This window comes from Dendrobates tinctorius, unplaced genomic scaffold, assembly GCF_039654945.1.
Source record: "Dendrobates tinctorius isolate UK_male_01 unplaced genomic scaffold, ASM3965494v1 ptg000018l, whole genome shotgun sequence".
In the NCBI taxonomy this organism is placed as follows: domain Eukaryota; kingdom Metazoa; phylum Chordata; class Amphibia; order Anura; family Dendrobatidae; genus Dendrobates; species Dendrobates tinctorius.
Window position 1 is genome coordinate 15624443 of NW_027361686.1, and position 14511 is coordinate 15638953.

The 14511-nt window shown below is 48.7% G+C and overlaps 1 protein-coding gene across 1 annotated transcript in view; it reads left to right on the forward strand.

Moving 5' to 3' along the window:
- LOC141082588 (uncharacterized) overlaps nt 1–14511 on the forward strand; it is a 321439-nt gene that overhangs the window by 186207 nt on the left and 120721 nt on the right. Inside the window, exon 3 of the mRNA XM_073566570.1 lies at nt 9127–9187. Coding sequence (XP_073422671.1) covers nt 9127–9187 — 61 coding nt within the window. The remainder of the gene's footprint in view (nt 1–9126; nt 9188–14511) is intronic.

The window sequence follows — 14511 nt, forward strand, 5'->3', positions numbered from 1 at the left end:
GGGTGTCATGTTACATTTGCAGAGCCCCTAATGTACCTAAACTGTGGAGCCCCCCCACAAGTAACCCCATTTAGGAAACTAGACCCCCCCAAGGAACTTATCTAGATGTGTGGTGAGCACTTTGAACCCACAATTGCTTCACAGAAGTTTATAACGCAAAGCTGTGAAAATAAAAAATCATTTTTTCCTCAAAAAATGATTTTTTTTTAGCTCGCTAATTTTTATTTTAACAAGGGTAACAGGAGAAATTGGACCCCAAAAGTTGTTGTCCAGTTTGTCCTGAGTACGCTGGTACCCCCTATATGGGGGGAAACCATTGTTTGGGCACACGTAAGGGCTCGGAATGGAAGTAGTGACGTTTTGAAATGCAGACTTTGATGGAAAGGTCTGCGGTCGTCGTTACGTTTGCAGAGCCCCTGATGCGCCTAAACAGTAGAAACACCCCACAAGTGACCCCATTTTGGAAACCAGACCTTCCAAGGAACTTAACTAGCTGTCTTGTGAGCACTTTGAACCCCCAAGTGCTTCACAGAAGTTTATAACGCAGAGACGTGAAAATAAAATCATTTTTTTTTCCACAAAAATAATTTTTTTAGCCCCCAATTTTTTATTTTCCCTAGGGTAACAGGAGAAATTAGACCCCCAAAGTTGCTGTGCAATTTTTCCTGAGTACGCTGATACCCCATATGTTGGGGTAGACCACTGTTTGGGCACACTTCGGGGCTTGGAAGGGAGGGAGCACCGTTTGACTTTTTGAGCACAAAATTGGCTGGAACCAATGGTTGCACCATGTCGCGTTTGGAGACCCCCTGATGTGCCTAAATAGTGGAAAGCTCTCAATTCTAACTCCAACCCTAACCCCAACACATCCCTAATCCCAACCATAACCCTAACCCCAATACACCCCTAATCCCAACCCTAACCATAACCCTAACCACAAGCCTATCCCTAATCCCACCCCTAACCCTAATTCCAACCCTAACCCTAATTCCAACCCTAACCCCAATTCTAATCATAACCCTAATTCTAACCCTAATTCCAACCCTAACCCCAATTCTAATCATAACCCTAATTCTAACCCTAATTCCAACCCTAACCCTAATTCCACTCTAACCCTAACCCTAATTCCACTCCTAACCGTAATTCCAAGCCTAACCCTAACTCCAACCCTAACCCTATTTCCAACCCTAATTCTAACCCTAGCCCTAACCCTACCCCTATTTCCAACCCTAACCCTAATGGAAAAATAAAAATAATTTCTTTTTTTTATTACTTGTTCCTGCCTATGGGGATGATAAACGGGGGGGTTTATTTACTTTTCATTCTATTTTGATCACTGTGAGAGTTTATCACAGTGATCAAAATGAATGAATGGAATCTGCAGCCAGCGGGTGCACTGCGTATGCGCCCGCCATTTTCCAAGGTGGCGGCACACATGGAACAGGACGGTGGGACATCGGAAGTACCGGGGGGGAGAGAAAGCAGAGAGAAGAGGGAGGGGAGCAGATGATAACGGCGGCACATTGCCGCCGTCAGTCGGTATCTGGGGCCGATTGGCCCCGTGATGAAATTACCATCGCTCTGATTGGCAGTTAAACTTTTAACAGCCAATCAGAGCTATCGTAGCCACGTGGGGGCGTAGCCATGCCTCCTGTGATGAAGTACAAAGCCCCCTGTATCTGCTGGTCGGGTGACCGAGGTCACCCGACCCACAGGGGGGCTTTAAAGTCATGACGCCACATAGGCGCGTCACTCGTCCAATTGGCACCGACTTTCATGACGCCTATGTGACGTCATTGGTCGTGAAGGGGTTAATTAAGAAATTGGAGCTGGTGGCAGCGAAATGTGTTCTGGGCTAGTTGGGCAAAGCTGGCAGTGATGGAATGTGTTTTATAAGCTTATTGTCTGGCTGCGTCTAGGAGCATTTATAATTCCCTTGTTGCAGCGTGTCTAATAGTCAGTATACATCGAGCATGCCTGTCCGGCGACTAATTATCGTATATGCAGTTCCCTTACTTACCTGAGGGTAAAGGGGGCGCCGGAGAGCTGCCAGTATCAAAGCGGAACTGGAAAATGGGATATACATAAATCCCAGCACTTTGTGACATTTTGGTGGCAGCGGTGGGATAACTAAAATAAGCCCCCCTATGAATGTGATATATTTGCATGTGAGGATTTCATGACAGCATGCCTGCCTCCTACGTCTTTGAATGCATAGTGGACATGGGATTTCTTGAAATGCCCTCCTCTATGCAGTAACATTCAGGACGCTTAGGGTTTGACGCTGTAGCGCCCAACCCGCACCTTTTACTGACTGTGGGCACACACCCTAATGTATCTGCAAACAGGAAATCACTTTTTTTTTCCTTCCCAGAATTCAAGTTTCAATTGGCTTTATTTCAAGTGACAAAAAAACAGGGTTGTTGTATTTTGTAACTTCAGGGTAAGGCTGAAGATGGTAAAAGATAAAAGATGGTCAGACAATGAACAGAGCTAACACATACATCTGGTGCACAAAAACTCAAATATCTGTAACTCACATTAATGTCAGTATAAGCACAACAGCCACATAAGTCTATATATGACTGTATCATAATGACAGTCCCACGTAGGAACATCAATGGGTCAGAAATCCTAGCATATGACATGCAATTGTGCACTTAGAATGAGAGTGGTAAATAGCAAGACATACCAAAGTATAAAGTACTGAAGAGAAGGCCAGCCCAACACCAAAAACCCCTAGGTCCCCTACGTGCGTCACTATCCTATATCCACTGGCGTCAGGTGTCTAGCACGTGTGGGAGCGCGGACACATTTTTTGGACATGCGCACCACCACACCACTCAAACACCATGGAGAAGGAGGATGTCTGGCATGGAGCAGGCGCATGCCCACATCATAGTCTCAGGCACAATTAAGTTATATAGACCTCAATCTGTAAATGCAGAGGCTACACTGGTGTGACAGCTAGGCAGAAAAACTGCAAGGGTGGAATTTACATAAAGTCCATATTCATGCTTTACCATACAATGAATTATTCCTAATATGTTCAGTGTTACCTTCATCCTCCGTGCTGCTTACATCAAACATTGCTGTTTTCAGCAGCAGAACTTTCACCAATATCCCACGTAGTCCTTGATAATAGATGGCAATTTCTAATGCCATCTCAACAAGGTAGCTGTCAGGGGAAAAGGAAGCCAATCAGAAAGACAAAAAAAATAGAAAACAGAGTCATATATACAAAAATAAAGAATGTTAACAAAGAAAAAAAATTCCAAATATATACAAGGGAATGGGAATAAAGTTTGGGGCGAGTGATGGGTGTCTTCAAGAGCGGTGCAAAACGAATGTTCTCATTTAGTCTTTGGGCTTCTTTTTTGGCTAGCATCTTTTTAAATTGACCTTCTCTAATGCCTCCATTCACTACATTGATGCCCTGTAATGATATATGGACTCATGTGGCTGTTATTGTGCTTACACTGACATTAATGTGAGTTACAGATATTTGGCTTTTTGTGCACCAGATGTATGTGTCAGCTTTGTTCATTGACTATGACCATCTTTTTTCTCTCACCCATGACAGCACCACGGAGAGAGGAGATCCGCCCATCCTGGACAGGAACCTACAGATAAAAAGGGCGGTACCTCCCCTCCGCCTTCAGTTGGGTTCCTGTCCTTGACGGGTGACCTACAGAACCACTAGCAGCAGCTTACCAAAGAGGAGATCCAGGGCCGTCCCGTCCGAGGACTGACAGCGGGGAGGCCCCTGTCACGGCGGGGTCGGTTCCTGAAGCCGCCACCGCTGCAGCTGACGGGCTCGACAGGGTGGGCGGGGGTTAGAGGACCGAGCCGCCGCTCCGGAAAGTAGGCTGGGGCTGGTGGGGACCCAGGGCACGCGCGGGCTGCGCTATGGTACAGAGGTGTACCAATATGGCGCTGCCCCGGAAATTAACGAACGACTTCCGGGTCCCCGCGGTCGGCGCATGCGCACGGCGCACTCCCCGGACAGAGCGGTGCAGCCTGGGAGAGGAGGTGACGTCACATGCCGGGAGATTCGAAAATGAAAGTTCTGAAAGTGCTCCTGGCTGGAAGCGTCCCGGAAGTTGGGGACAGGGGAACAGCAGGAGCAGCAGCCCATGCAGGAAGCAGCGACACCACCATCTCCGGCATAAATGAGCGGACAGGCGTGGTGACCGGTCTAGTAGCCACTCCACGCAGCGCAGCAGATCGGCTGCAAAGAGCAGTCGCCATCCTTGGATCAGCCCGTACGGGACCTGAATCCACCTCCCGAACTGGTACCTGCACCGCGCATACCTGGTGAGTGACCTTCGAGAATGTTCATCATTGTCACAGACTTCTTTTCCCTTATCAGGGAAATAAGAAGGGGGGAAAACAGAGAACGGGGTATGCCCCACTGGTAGCAGAGCCCTACCAATCTCATGAGATAAGAGGCTCCGTGAATCCCACGGACCTAAGAGCTGTAATCAGTTCAGAGTACCCTCCCCCTTTTCATCCCTGACATGGGGGGAAAAGTTAAAGGGAGGGACGCCATACCGGGTTCCCAGTCGCATGTCTCGACGCCAGAGGAGATTACCTCACACACCTCGGACACCGGCTTATGATCCTCAGACGAGCAAACGGGAGGCCGTCCTTGTTTTCCCCTAGAGGAGGTAGACACGCTGGTAAAGGCAGTAAGATCTACCATGGGGGTGGCAGACCCTCGCCCTGATAGGCCAGTCCAGGACGTAATGTTGGGGGACTGGGCCAAAAGAAACGCAGGGTGTTCCTGCTAAACGAGAATGTACAGGGAAAAAAAAGGGGGAAAAGCCGGATAGGCAGTCTCTTCCCTTAAGAGGAAATATCCCTTTCACGAAGGGGCGTCCACATCTTGGGACAAGGCCTCGAAATCCGAAGTAGCTGTCGCCAAGGCCTCAAAAAAAGAAAAAAAAAAAGTTTGCACTCCCCTTTGAGGACAGGGGTACTCTGAATCACCCCTTAGATAAAAAGGCTGATACCTTCCTCAAGGGTGCTTGGGAAGCAATAGGCCAGCTATAGCGGCAACATGTACCTCCAGAGCCTTATGGTATGGGTGGATCAACTAGATAAATGGTTGAGGGAAGGTACACCCAGGGGAAAAGATTCGGGAATCTATTCCAAGAATAAGGGGAGCAGGCTGCCTTCTCGGCGGACTTATCAGCCGACTCAGTAAGATTATCATCCAAAGCGGCAGCCCTGTCAAAACGCAGCCCGAAGAAAGCTGTGGCTCAAATGTTAATGAAGCTATGCTCGATCCCCTGCGAAATGAAGTTCCTATTCAGGGAGACGTTGAATCACATCCTCCAAAGGCACGGGCTAAAATGAAGGGATGCCCAAACCTGGGGCCTATAGCTTTTAAAAGGTCCTTTCATAACAAAGTTATTTCAGAGGAGGTCACCAAGGGAACAGGAATGGGAGGAGAGAAGAGGAGATAGAGGTCCTCTTCGGTAACTTATTCAGAGACAAGAAACCTTCTAACTGACAGATTGAGGATGGAAATCTCGGACAGCCCTTGGTTATCAATTCTGATCACCTCGGGCCTAAGGATAGACTCTCTCTCTCTCTCTCTCTCTCTCTCTCTCTCTCTCACCTCAAAAAATACGGATTAACTCCACCAAGATCCTCTATACGAGAACAAAAGCTCTCAAACGAGGTCCTAAGCTTAGTAAAGAAAGGAGTCCCCCATGAGGTTTCCCTGCAGGAGAGGGGCAGAGGCGTCTGTTCCCCTCTTTTTCTGGTTACCAAACCGGACGGCACCTTCCGGATAATTATAAATTTTGAAAAGTCTAAACGTTTCTGTAAAAAAAACCAAAATTCGAAATGGAGTCAATCAAATTAACCACCAAAATCCCTTTCGCACACTGCTTTAGGACAGTATTAGATCTCAGCGGCGTGTACTATCACGTCTCCATCCACGAAGACTCCAGAAAATACCTCAGACTAGCGGTCGCTATAGAGGGCGAGATAAAAGGGGTCCAATATGGGCCCTTGCCGTTCAGAATATCTATAGCCCCACGAGTATTCACAAAACTAGTAGCAGAAATGATGGCCCGCCTGAGGGAGCAGGAAAAATTAATAATCCCATATCGGACGACTTTTAATAGCGGCTCGCCCCTAAAATGCGAGGGACAGAGTGATGAACACTCTACAGAACCTTGGCTAGCTTCTGAACCTGAGAGAATTGAGGTTGGAGCCAGCACGTTCGGGAGTTCCTAGGACTAACACTGGACTCAAACACCCAAGAGCAATACCTCCCGGACCGCAAAAAAGAGAGCATCGCTCAAATGGTAGCAAGAACGATCCAGAACCCTTCCATGACACTAAGAAAAGCAATGTCATTACTAGGGTCTCTCTCTGCCTGCCTACGGGCGGTCCAATGGGCACAGCTACATACGAGACATCTCCAATGGGATGTATTAGCCAGCCAGTTAGCATTACAGGGTCACTTAGGGGGCCGCATTACCCTAGATTCATTTCCTAGCCTGGTGTGGAAACAGACAACCTATCCAAAGGGATTCCTTGAGTAAAAAAAAAAAAATCACACATATAATTACCCCGGATGCCAGTCCCACAGGATGGGAGGCATACATGAACAGCAGGGTTGCCGAGAGGGAAGGGGGAAGCCAGGAATTAGAAGCCTCCTCGAACCAAAAGGAACTCGGGCAGTATGCTACGCCTTAACACACTTCCTACCCGTGCTGTGAGGTCATCATGTCTGCATATTTTCAGACAATCAGGTGATGGTGGCTTATATAAATCATCAGGGAGGAACCAGGTCCCGAGCCCTAATGAACACATCTTCCAAAATCCTCTCCTTTGCGAGTATCTCTCTCGGCACTGTACATATGGGGAACAGAAAACTGGAGAGCAGACCTCCTGAGTTGCACCATATTACGCCAGGGAGAATGGGTCCTAAAACAGTCCTTTTTTCTACAGATTGAAGAAATGTGGGGAACCCCAGAAATAGATCTGTATGCCAACTACAAAAACAAAAAAGTGAAACCTTTTTTCGTTCCCTAGACCCCAGGGGGAATCCTCGGGACCTGGACGCTCTTGTGCTCCTGTGGAGACAGAGCCTAATGTATGCCTTTCCCCCGATCATTCTCATTCCGGCAGTAATAAGGAAAGTCAGAGAGGACGGAGTGAGAATGATACTAATGGCTCCCTTCTGGCCAAAAAGAACTTAGTTCTCCTGGCCGAGAATGCTCTCAATAACCGACCCTTGGGTCCTACCATATCTCCCAGACCTACTGTCTCAGAGACCAGTGTTACACTCTCGAGCAGTGAACCTCCATTTAACACATGGGATTTGAAAGGGCACTGCTGAGGGAAAGGGGTTTCTGAAAGCCTAGTTTCTACACTACAAAAGAGTAGGAAACCGGTCACGACAAGAGCCTATGGGAGAACTTGAAGGAAGTTTCTGTCCACCTCCAGGGTCCAGGATGGAGTCCAGATTGACAAAATTCTTGAATTTCTGCAGAGGGGCTTAGAGCAGGGACTGGTGGTTAACACACTGAAAGTATAGATAGCGGCCTTAGGTGCCTTTTATAACCAGAATGTGGCAGGCAATTCCCTGGGTAGTACGGTTTATCAGGGCCACAACCAGGTCTAGGCCAATAGTTAGCCTGAAATTACCATCATGGGACCCGAATCTCGTACTAACAGGTCCCCCATTTGAACCTATCCAGTCATCTCCCCTTGACATCTTATTAAAACTGTGCTTCTAGCGGCGCTAGCATAGTCTCACAGGGTGAGCGATATTCGGGCTCTATCAACAGCGCCACCGTTGACCAAAATTCTAGAAGATAGTCATCTTGAAGCCTGACCCGGCATATCTACCTATGGTGGCATCACATTTTTCATAGGTCCCAAGAGGTAGTCCTTCCTTCTACCCAAATCCCAGGAATAGGGGAGAAGAAAGATTTCACACCCTAGATGTGAAGAGGTGCCTAGTTCAGTATTTAGAGGCCACCAAAGGATGTAGGAAGGAAGGCTATCTCTATCTCTGTGTGTTTCCAGGGACCTCGGCGGGGACTCAAAGCATCTAAGAGTACCCTGGCAAGATGGATAAGGGATGCGATTGGCATATACATCCAGTGGAAATACCATTCCGGAGGGATTGAGAACTCATCCCACAGGAGCAGTAGTGACCTCGGGGATTGAAGGATCTGAGGTATCGATAGAACAGATCTGTAACGTGGCCACACGGCCAACACCTTCTACCTCTTTTCAGACACTATCATTTAGAGCTAGCCTCTATGTCTGACCTGACCTTCGGGAGATGGGTCCTTCAGGCGGTGGTCCCTCCCTAAGCTACCAATCTCTGTAATCCTCTCCGTGGTGCTGTCATGGGTGAGAGAGAATAGCTTAGTTACTCACCGATAACTGTGTTTCTCGGAACCCATGACAGCACCCGCTTATTCCCCCCCCCCCTTCACGAGTGTTGTGGTGAGCACGTTTTACTGTCCGTGGAGTGTTTCCGTTTAGGCACAGTGCCTCTTGATAATAAGCAATTTTATAATGTTGTGTATATACTTCTGTTTAACTAATCTGGAGACCCTCTGATGCTCTGTAACCAACTGAAGGCGGAGGGGAGGTACCGCCCTTTTTATCTGTAGGTTCCTGTCCAGGATGGGCGGATCCCCTCTCTCCGTGGTGCTGTCATGGGTTCCAAGAAACACTGTTATCGGTGAGTAAGCTATTGTCGTTGTCTACGTGTTAAGTTTTATAAATATGTGTATAAATGAAATGTTGTCATGCTTGAGGCACTTTAGACTCCAATTGTCCTCCTCTGTATACTTCTCCAGCAGTAGCTGATCTCAGAAATGCTTTTATGGATGAATGGACAGATATGTGCACAGAAATACTCAGAGCTTGTAGAAAGCTGCAAAGGGAGACCACCTCCATATTAATGAGTATGGCTTTAGAATGGGATTTGATAAAAGCTCCTGTGGTTGGATTGTGTAGGTGTCCCAATATGGTTCTACATATTGTGTGTATTATGTGCTGCTTCTTCCACTGGTGAGAGTTGGAGATGAGGAAATCTGCTATGTGCGTAAGAATCATAATCAGTTTTGATGTATGTTTCAGGGAGAAAGTCAGAAAAGAGAAAAGCCGTGCATCCACATGATGAAAAAGATGGGGAGCCGAGGTAAGCATTAAACTTGGCTGTCAATCCAGGATCTTTACATTGTTACTGTAGGGCTCTGTTCACATGTCCTGTAGTTGTTTCTGTTTTGTGACAGCAAAAATCGAAATGCAATAATCCAGTGCAAGATCCATTCATTTAAACGGAAATGTCTTAAAATGTCTCCTGTTTGACTGCAGTCGGTTTCTTTTTTGCAATTTCGTTTTCTCTCTCGCTTCATTGGGGGACAAAGGAAACCATGGGGTGTATGCTGCTGCCACTAGAAGGTTGACACTATGCAAAAAAAAAAAAAAAATGGGTTAGCTCCTCCCCAGCAGTTTATACCCACCTACTGGCATAAATCTATTCAGTTTTAGCTTGGTGTCAGTAGGAGTTGGACAGGTGCTGCTTTCAGCCCCATATCTACTTTTAGGTTTTTGTTTTTTATTAATGATGTTTATTTTCAGGTCCAGCTTGTGATTCGGACGATGGAGTGTAACAGCTCAGTCCGCTCTCCCCCTTAGAGACCGGGAGCACAGTGAGGGAATGCATCACTACTGTATCCTCTCATGTCTACCAGGCAGGACACCATGCCTCCTAACACTCCAAGCGTGTTTGGGGCATCCGCAAGACTGAAGATGCGGACTGGTCCTGGCCACTACCCCCCACGCCGCCCGCCCTTCATAGCTGGTCGCTCAGCGAAGGAAAGAGAAAATGCGGACTGGTTCGTGCAGCTATCCCCCTATGCCGCCCGCCCTCCAAGGCCGGTTGCTCAGGGGAGGAAGATGGATTCATTACCCGACGGCTCCCGGAGACGCCCAGTGGCCCCGAGGTACAACCACAGATTCGTCTTCCTGCGCCGCATCTGCGAAGAGAGATTAGTTTTTCGTCGGGACAGGTATGAATGCGGCAGCTGGGGGCTCCCTTAATCAAAAACAAAAAAAATAAAAATTCCTATATATATTTTTACATAATAAATAAATAAAATATATATATATCTATTTCGTACTTTCATGAGGTCTGGCTAAAGATGAGGGAATGTCAATAGGGTTTCATCCTTTCTGATAGATCCCTGGCCCGCTCGGCGATCTGCAGCACCTACCGCGCTCCCTCCCCTTCTCCCTGGGGCCTCCTTTCACTAATTTAGTCCCCGACTTCACTTTGGGCCTACTTCAGCATTAGGCCACCGCCGGCCGGCCAATCACGGGCGCGGCCCCACCCACCCCTCCCAGAAGCTCTCTTTCTCCCCCCTTCCCTGCAGCACCATGCGCCTACTGCCGGGCTTCTATGCACGTCTCCACATGGATTCCTTCCTCACTTCTGAGCTCAAAAGAGCTTGAATATTGCACGTCCAATAGGCTCCGCCCACAAATTGTCCCCTTTTCCACTGCACTCCACAGCTCACCACTCTGCAGCCTCTAGCAGCAGCTTCTGGTCACCACCAGCTCCAGTGTTTCTGCATCACTCAGCAGCCTCACAGCAGCAGCTCCTCTCATCGGATTGCTCCTGGCCAGGATCCAGGTCTGTGAGCTCGGTCACTGTGGGGTCGGCTCTCATCCCTGGCAGATCTCCCATGGCTCATAGCTTGTCTCCTTCCATGTCTAGTCTTAGGGAGCCTCTCTCCCATCCTCCTATCATTGTGGTACACTTTGCATGTTCGACCTGCAAAAAAACTTCCCCTCTGGTCAGACCTCATCCCTCTGCCTTAATTGCAAACAACCTAAAATGTCTTCCCTGGAGCCCCCCACTAGTCGCACAGAGAGTGTGCCCCCTCCCCTGAGTGGGGTAACATCTCTGTCTCAGTCGGTAGCTGACCTAACCAAGGTATCTCACACTTTGGTCTCGGTTTTGGAACGGCTTCCTAATCCTGCACCTGCTAGCGGGTCTCAGCTACCCCCCTCCGATGCGTCTGACATTAACCCCTCGCATACCCAAAGGGTTTCCCCTCAGAGGCAATCCAGATCTTCAAGAAAGCGTGCCCACGTTGTCTTGCCGTACAGCTCGTCATCCTCATCACCGCCTTCCAGGGCACCAGTTTCCCCTTCGTCCCCTCAGTCAGATGCTCCAGAGGCGCTAGAGTCAGACTCCCGCTCTGAATCAGATTCTGATCTGGACTCAGTCCAGGTCCCAAAACTGCGTAACACTGTGGATAGTTTGATTGTCGCTGTTAATGAGACTCTTGATACTAAAAGCTCTGAGCTATCTCCTGCTGATCAGACTGTGTCTTTCAGGACAAAAAAGCACCCTACCCGTGTCTTTGCCAACCACGATGAGTTCAATAGGACCTTCGCAGTGGAATGGCAGCACCCAGACAAGTGCTTCCAGAGAAGAAGACGCCTGACCTTCTTGTATCCTTTTCAGCCTGACCTGCTTAACAAGTGGGCAGTGTCTCCTTTGGTGGACCCTCCAGTCTCCCGGCTGGCCACCAAGACTATACTCCATCTGTCTGACAGTTCCTCTCTAAAGGAACCCTCAGACACGTAGTCTCTGGCTAAGTCCGCCTTCGAGGCTGCGGGCTCTTCCCTCTGCCCCTCCTTCGCCGCCATCTAGGTGGCTAAGGCAGTCTCCGCATGGGCGAAGCATCTCCACCGGGGTTTTGTTGCCAGCGCATTGGTCGACGACCTAGCCGATCTGGCGGACCAGATCGATCACGTGGGAAAATATCTGGTGTCCGCGTCTCTGGATGCAGCCGCCTGCTCAACCATAGCAGCCGTCAACTTGGTCGCGATCCGCAGGGTCCTGTGGCTTAAAGCCTGGGACGCTGACTGCATCGAAGAAATCCCTCACGGGCCTTCCCTTCCACGGTTTTCGCCTATTTGGGGAAGAGCTGTACAAGATAATCTCCAACGCTACGGGAGGAAAGAGTACACTTCTACCACAGCAGAGTGTCACGCCACGTCGCACTGCTCCTTTTCGGTCCTTTCGGAGCTTTCAACCACAGCACAATCTGTGACAAGACAGCTCCCCTGTGCCTCAACAAAGGAAAGGACCCTCCTTTAAGCCAACCTCAACCTGGCTCTCAAGACCTACCCAGCGCCGGCCCACCAAGTCTGGCTCCAAAAGGTTTTCGTCTACATGACGGGGCGCCCCCACCTGGGAATCCTCTCAAAGTGGGCGATCGTTTCCTTCAGTTTCGGGACGAGTGGCTGTCTGTAGTCGACGACGCCTGGGTACGGGAAGTCGTATCACTCTATCTCGCTTTTTTGAGTCCCGTACACCAAAGAGATACCTCCCTCATTCCGGGGTTTTTCAAGGCTACTGACTCCCTCTCTGAAGCCGGAGTCCTCGTCTCCGTTCACATACAAGAGCGCTTGTCAGGTTTTTATTCCAATCTGTTCCGAAGAAAGACTGCTCAGTTTGTCCGATTTTGGACCTCAAACTCCTTTACAAATATGTACACCTGCACCATTTCAAGATGGAGTCTCTACGATCCGTGATGGCCTCAATGGAACCAGGGGAATTCCTTTGTTCGGTGGACATTCAAGATGCCTACCTACACATTTCCATCTTTTCCCCACACCAGAGGTTGCTTCGTTTCGCCATTCAGGGGGTCCACTTCCAAATCACGGCCCTGCCGTTTGGCCTACCTAACCCTTCACCCCCCCCCCCCCCCCCCCCCCCCGAGTTTTTACCAAGGTGATGGCGACAGCGATGGCTATTCTACGCAGCCATCTAAGGATGGTCCTGCGTCCGGTTCCATCCTTCCCAAGGTGGTTTCCGGCTTTCATCTGAATGAGGACATTGTGCTTCCATCCTTTTGTCCGTATCCGTCTCACCCCCGAGAGCGGTCGTTGCACAAACTGGATCTTGTAAAGGCTCTACAAGTTTATCCAGGACTGAGCCTTTTCGGCGCTCAGATTCTCTCTGTTCATTATCCCATAGGGTCCTCGAAGGGGTCTTCCTGCGTCCCAGTCTACCAGTTGCTCAATGGGATCCGTTCCACCATTCTGGAAACTTACTGTCTAAGAGGTAGAGCACAGCCACTGAGGATTACCGCACACCACGCGTTCGGTGGGAGTCTTCTGGACAGTCCGTCATCAGGAATCTGCCTCGCAGGTCTACAAAGCTGCTGCATGGGCCTCCATTCATACTTGCACCAAATTCTGTAAGGTTCATACTCATGCTTCGTCAGATGCGAACCTTGGAAAAAAGGTCCTGCAAGCCGCAGTGGCCTGAGCTCTTACTTGAGGGTATTATTCTTCTTCCCACCCTTGTGACTGCTTTTGGACGTCCCATGGTTTCCTGTGTCCCCCAATGAAGCGAGAGAAAACTAGATTTTGGGTACTCACCGTAAAATCTGTTTCTCGGAGCCTTCATTGGGGGACACGGCACCCGCCCTTTTTTTACTGTTTGTGTTTATCAGGTTCTACTGTTACCTGTTTTTGTTCATTCTGTTATGTTCTCTGCTCATCCTACTGCTTTCTCACTTACTGATTAGCTTTCTGCCAGTAGGTGGGTATATACTGCTGGGGAAGAGCTAACCTTTTTTTGCATAGTGTCAACCTCCTAGTGGCAGCAGCATACACCCTATGGTTTCCTGTGTCCCCCAATGAAGGCTCTGAGATTTTACGGTGAGTACCAAAAATCTAGTTTTTTCCTTCTCTTCCAAGAGACATAACTTTATTATTCCATCCCCATAGCCATATGAGGGCTGCTTTTTTTTTTTGTTGTGGGACAAGTTGTACTTTTGAATGATGCCATTGATTTTACCATATAGTGTACTGGAAAGCAGGCAAAAATACATGCAGCCGCACACTCTGGTCCCAAATGCCGACGGCAATTCCAGGTATTGAGATGCAAGACTCGTGTGAGTTTCTCGCAAGTGTGACCCCGGCCTTAAACGCAATAACTGTTTAATTTAAAAAAAAAAAAAAATAAAAAAAAAAAATGGCGTGTGCTCCCGCGCAACTTTCAAACCAGACAGGGAAAGCCAGCCACTGGGGGCCGATGTTTATAGCTTGGGAAGTGTGTAATACCCATGGATCTTCCCAGGCTTTGAATATCGCCCCGCAACTGTTTATTTGGCCTTTACTGGCTATTAAAATAGGGGGGCCCCCAAAAAAAGACGTGGGGTCCCCCTATATTTAATAACGAGAAAAGGCTATGCAGACCGCTGCGGGTTGATATTTGTAGCCTAGGAAGGGACCATGGATATTGGGCCCCCTGGCTACAAACACCAGCTCACAGCCACCCCAATAATGGCGCACTTCTAAGATGCGCCTATTCTGGCACTTGGCCTCTCTCTTCCCACTTGCCCTATAACGGTGGCAAGTGGGTAATAGTTGCGAGGTTGATGTCACCTTTGTATTGTAAGGTGACATGAAGCCCATGGCTTAGTAATGGAGCGA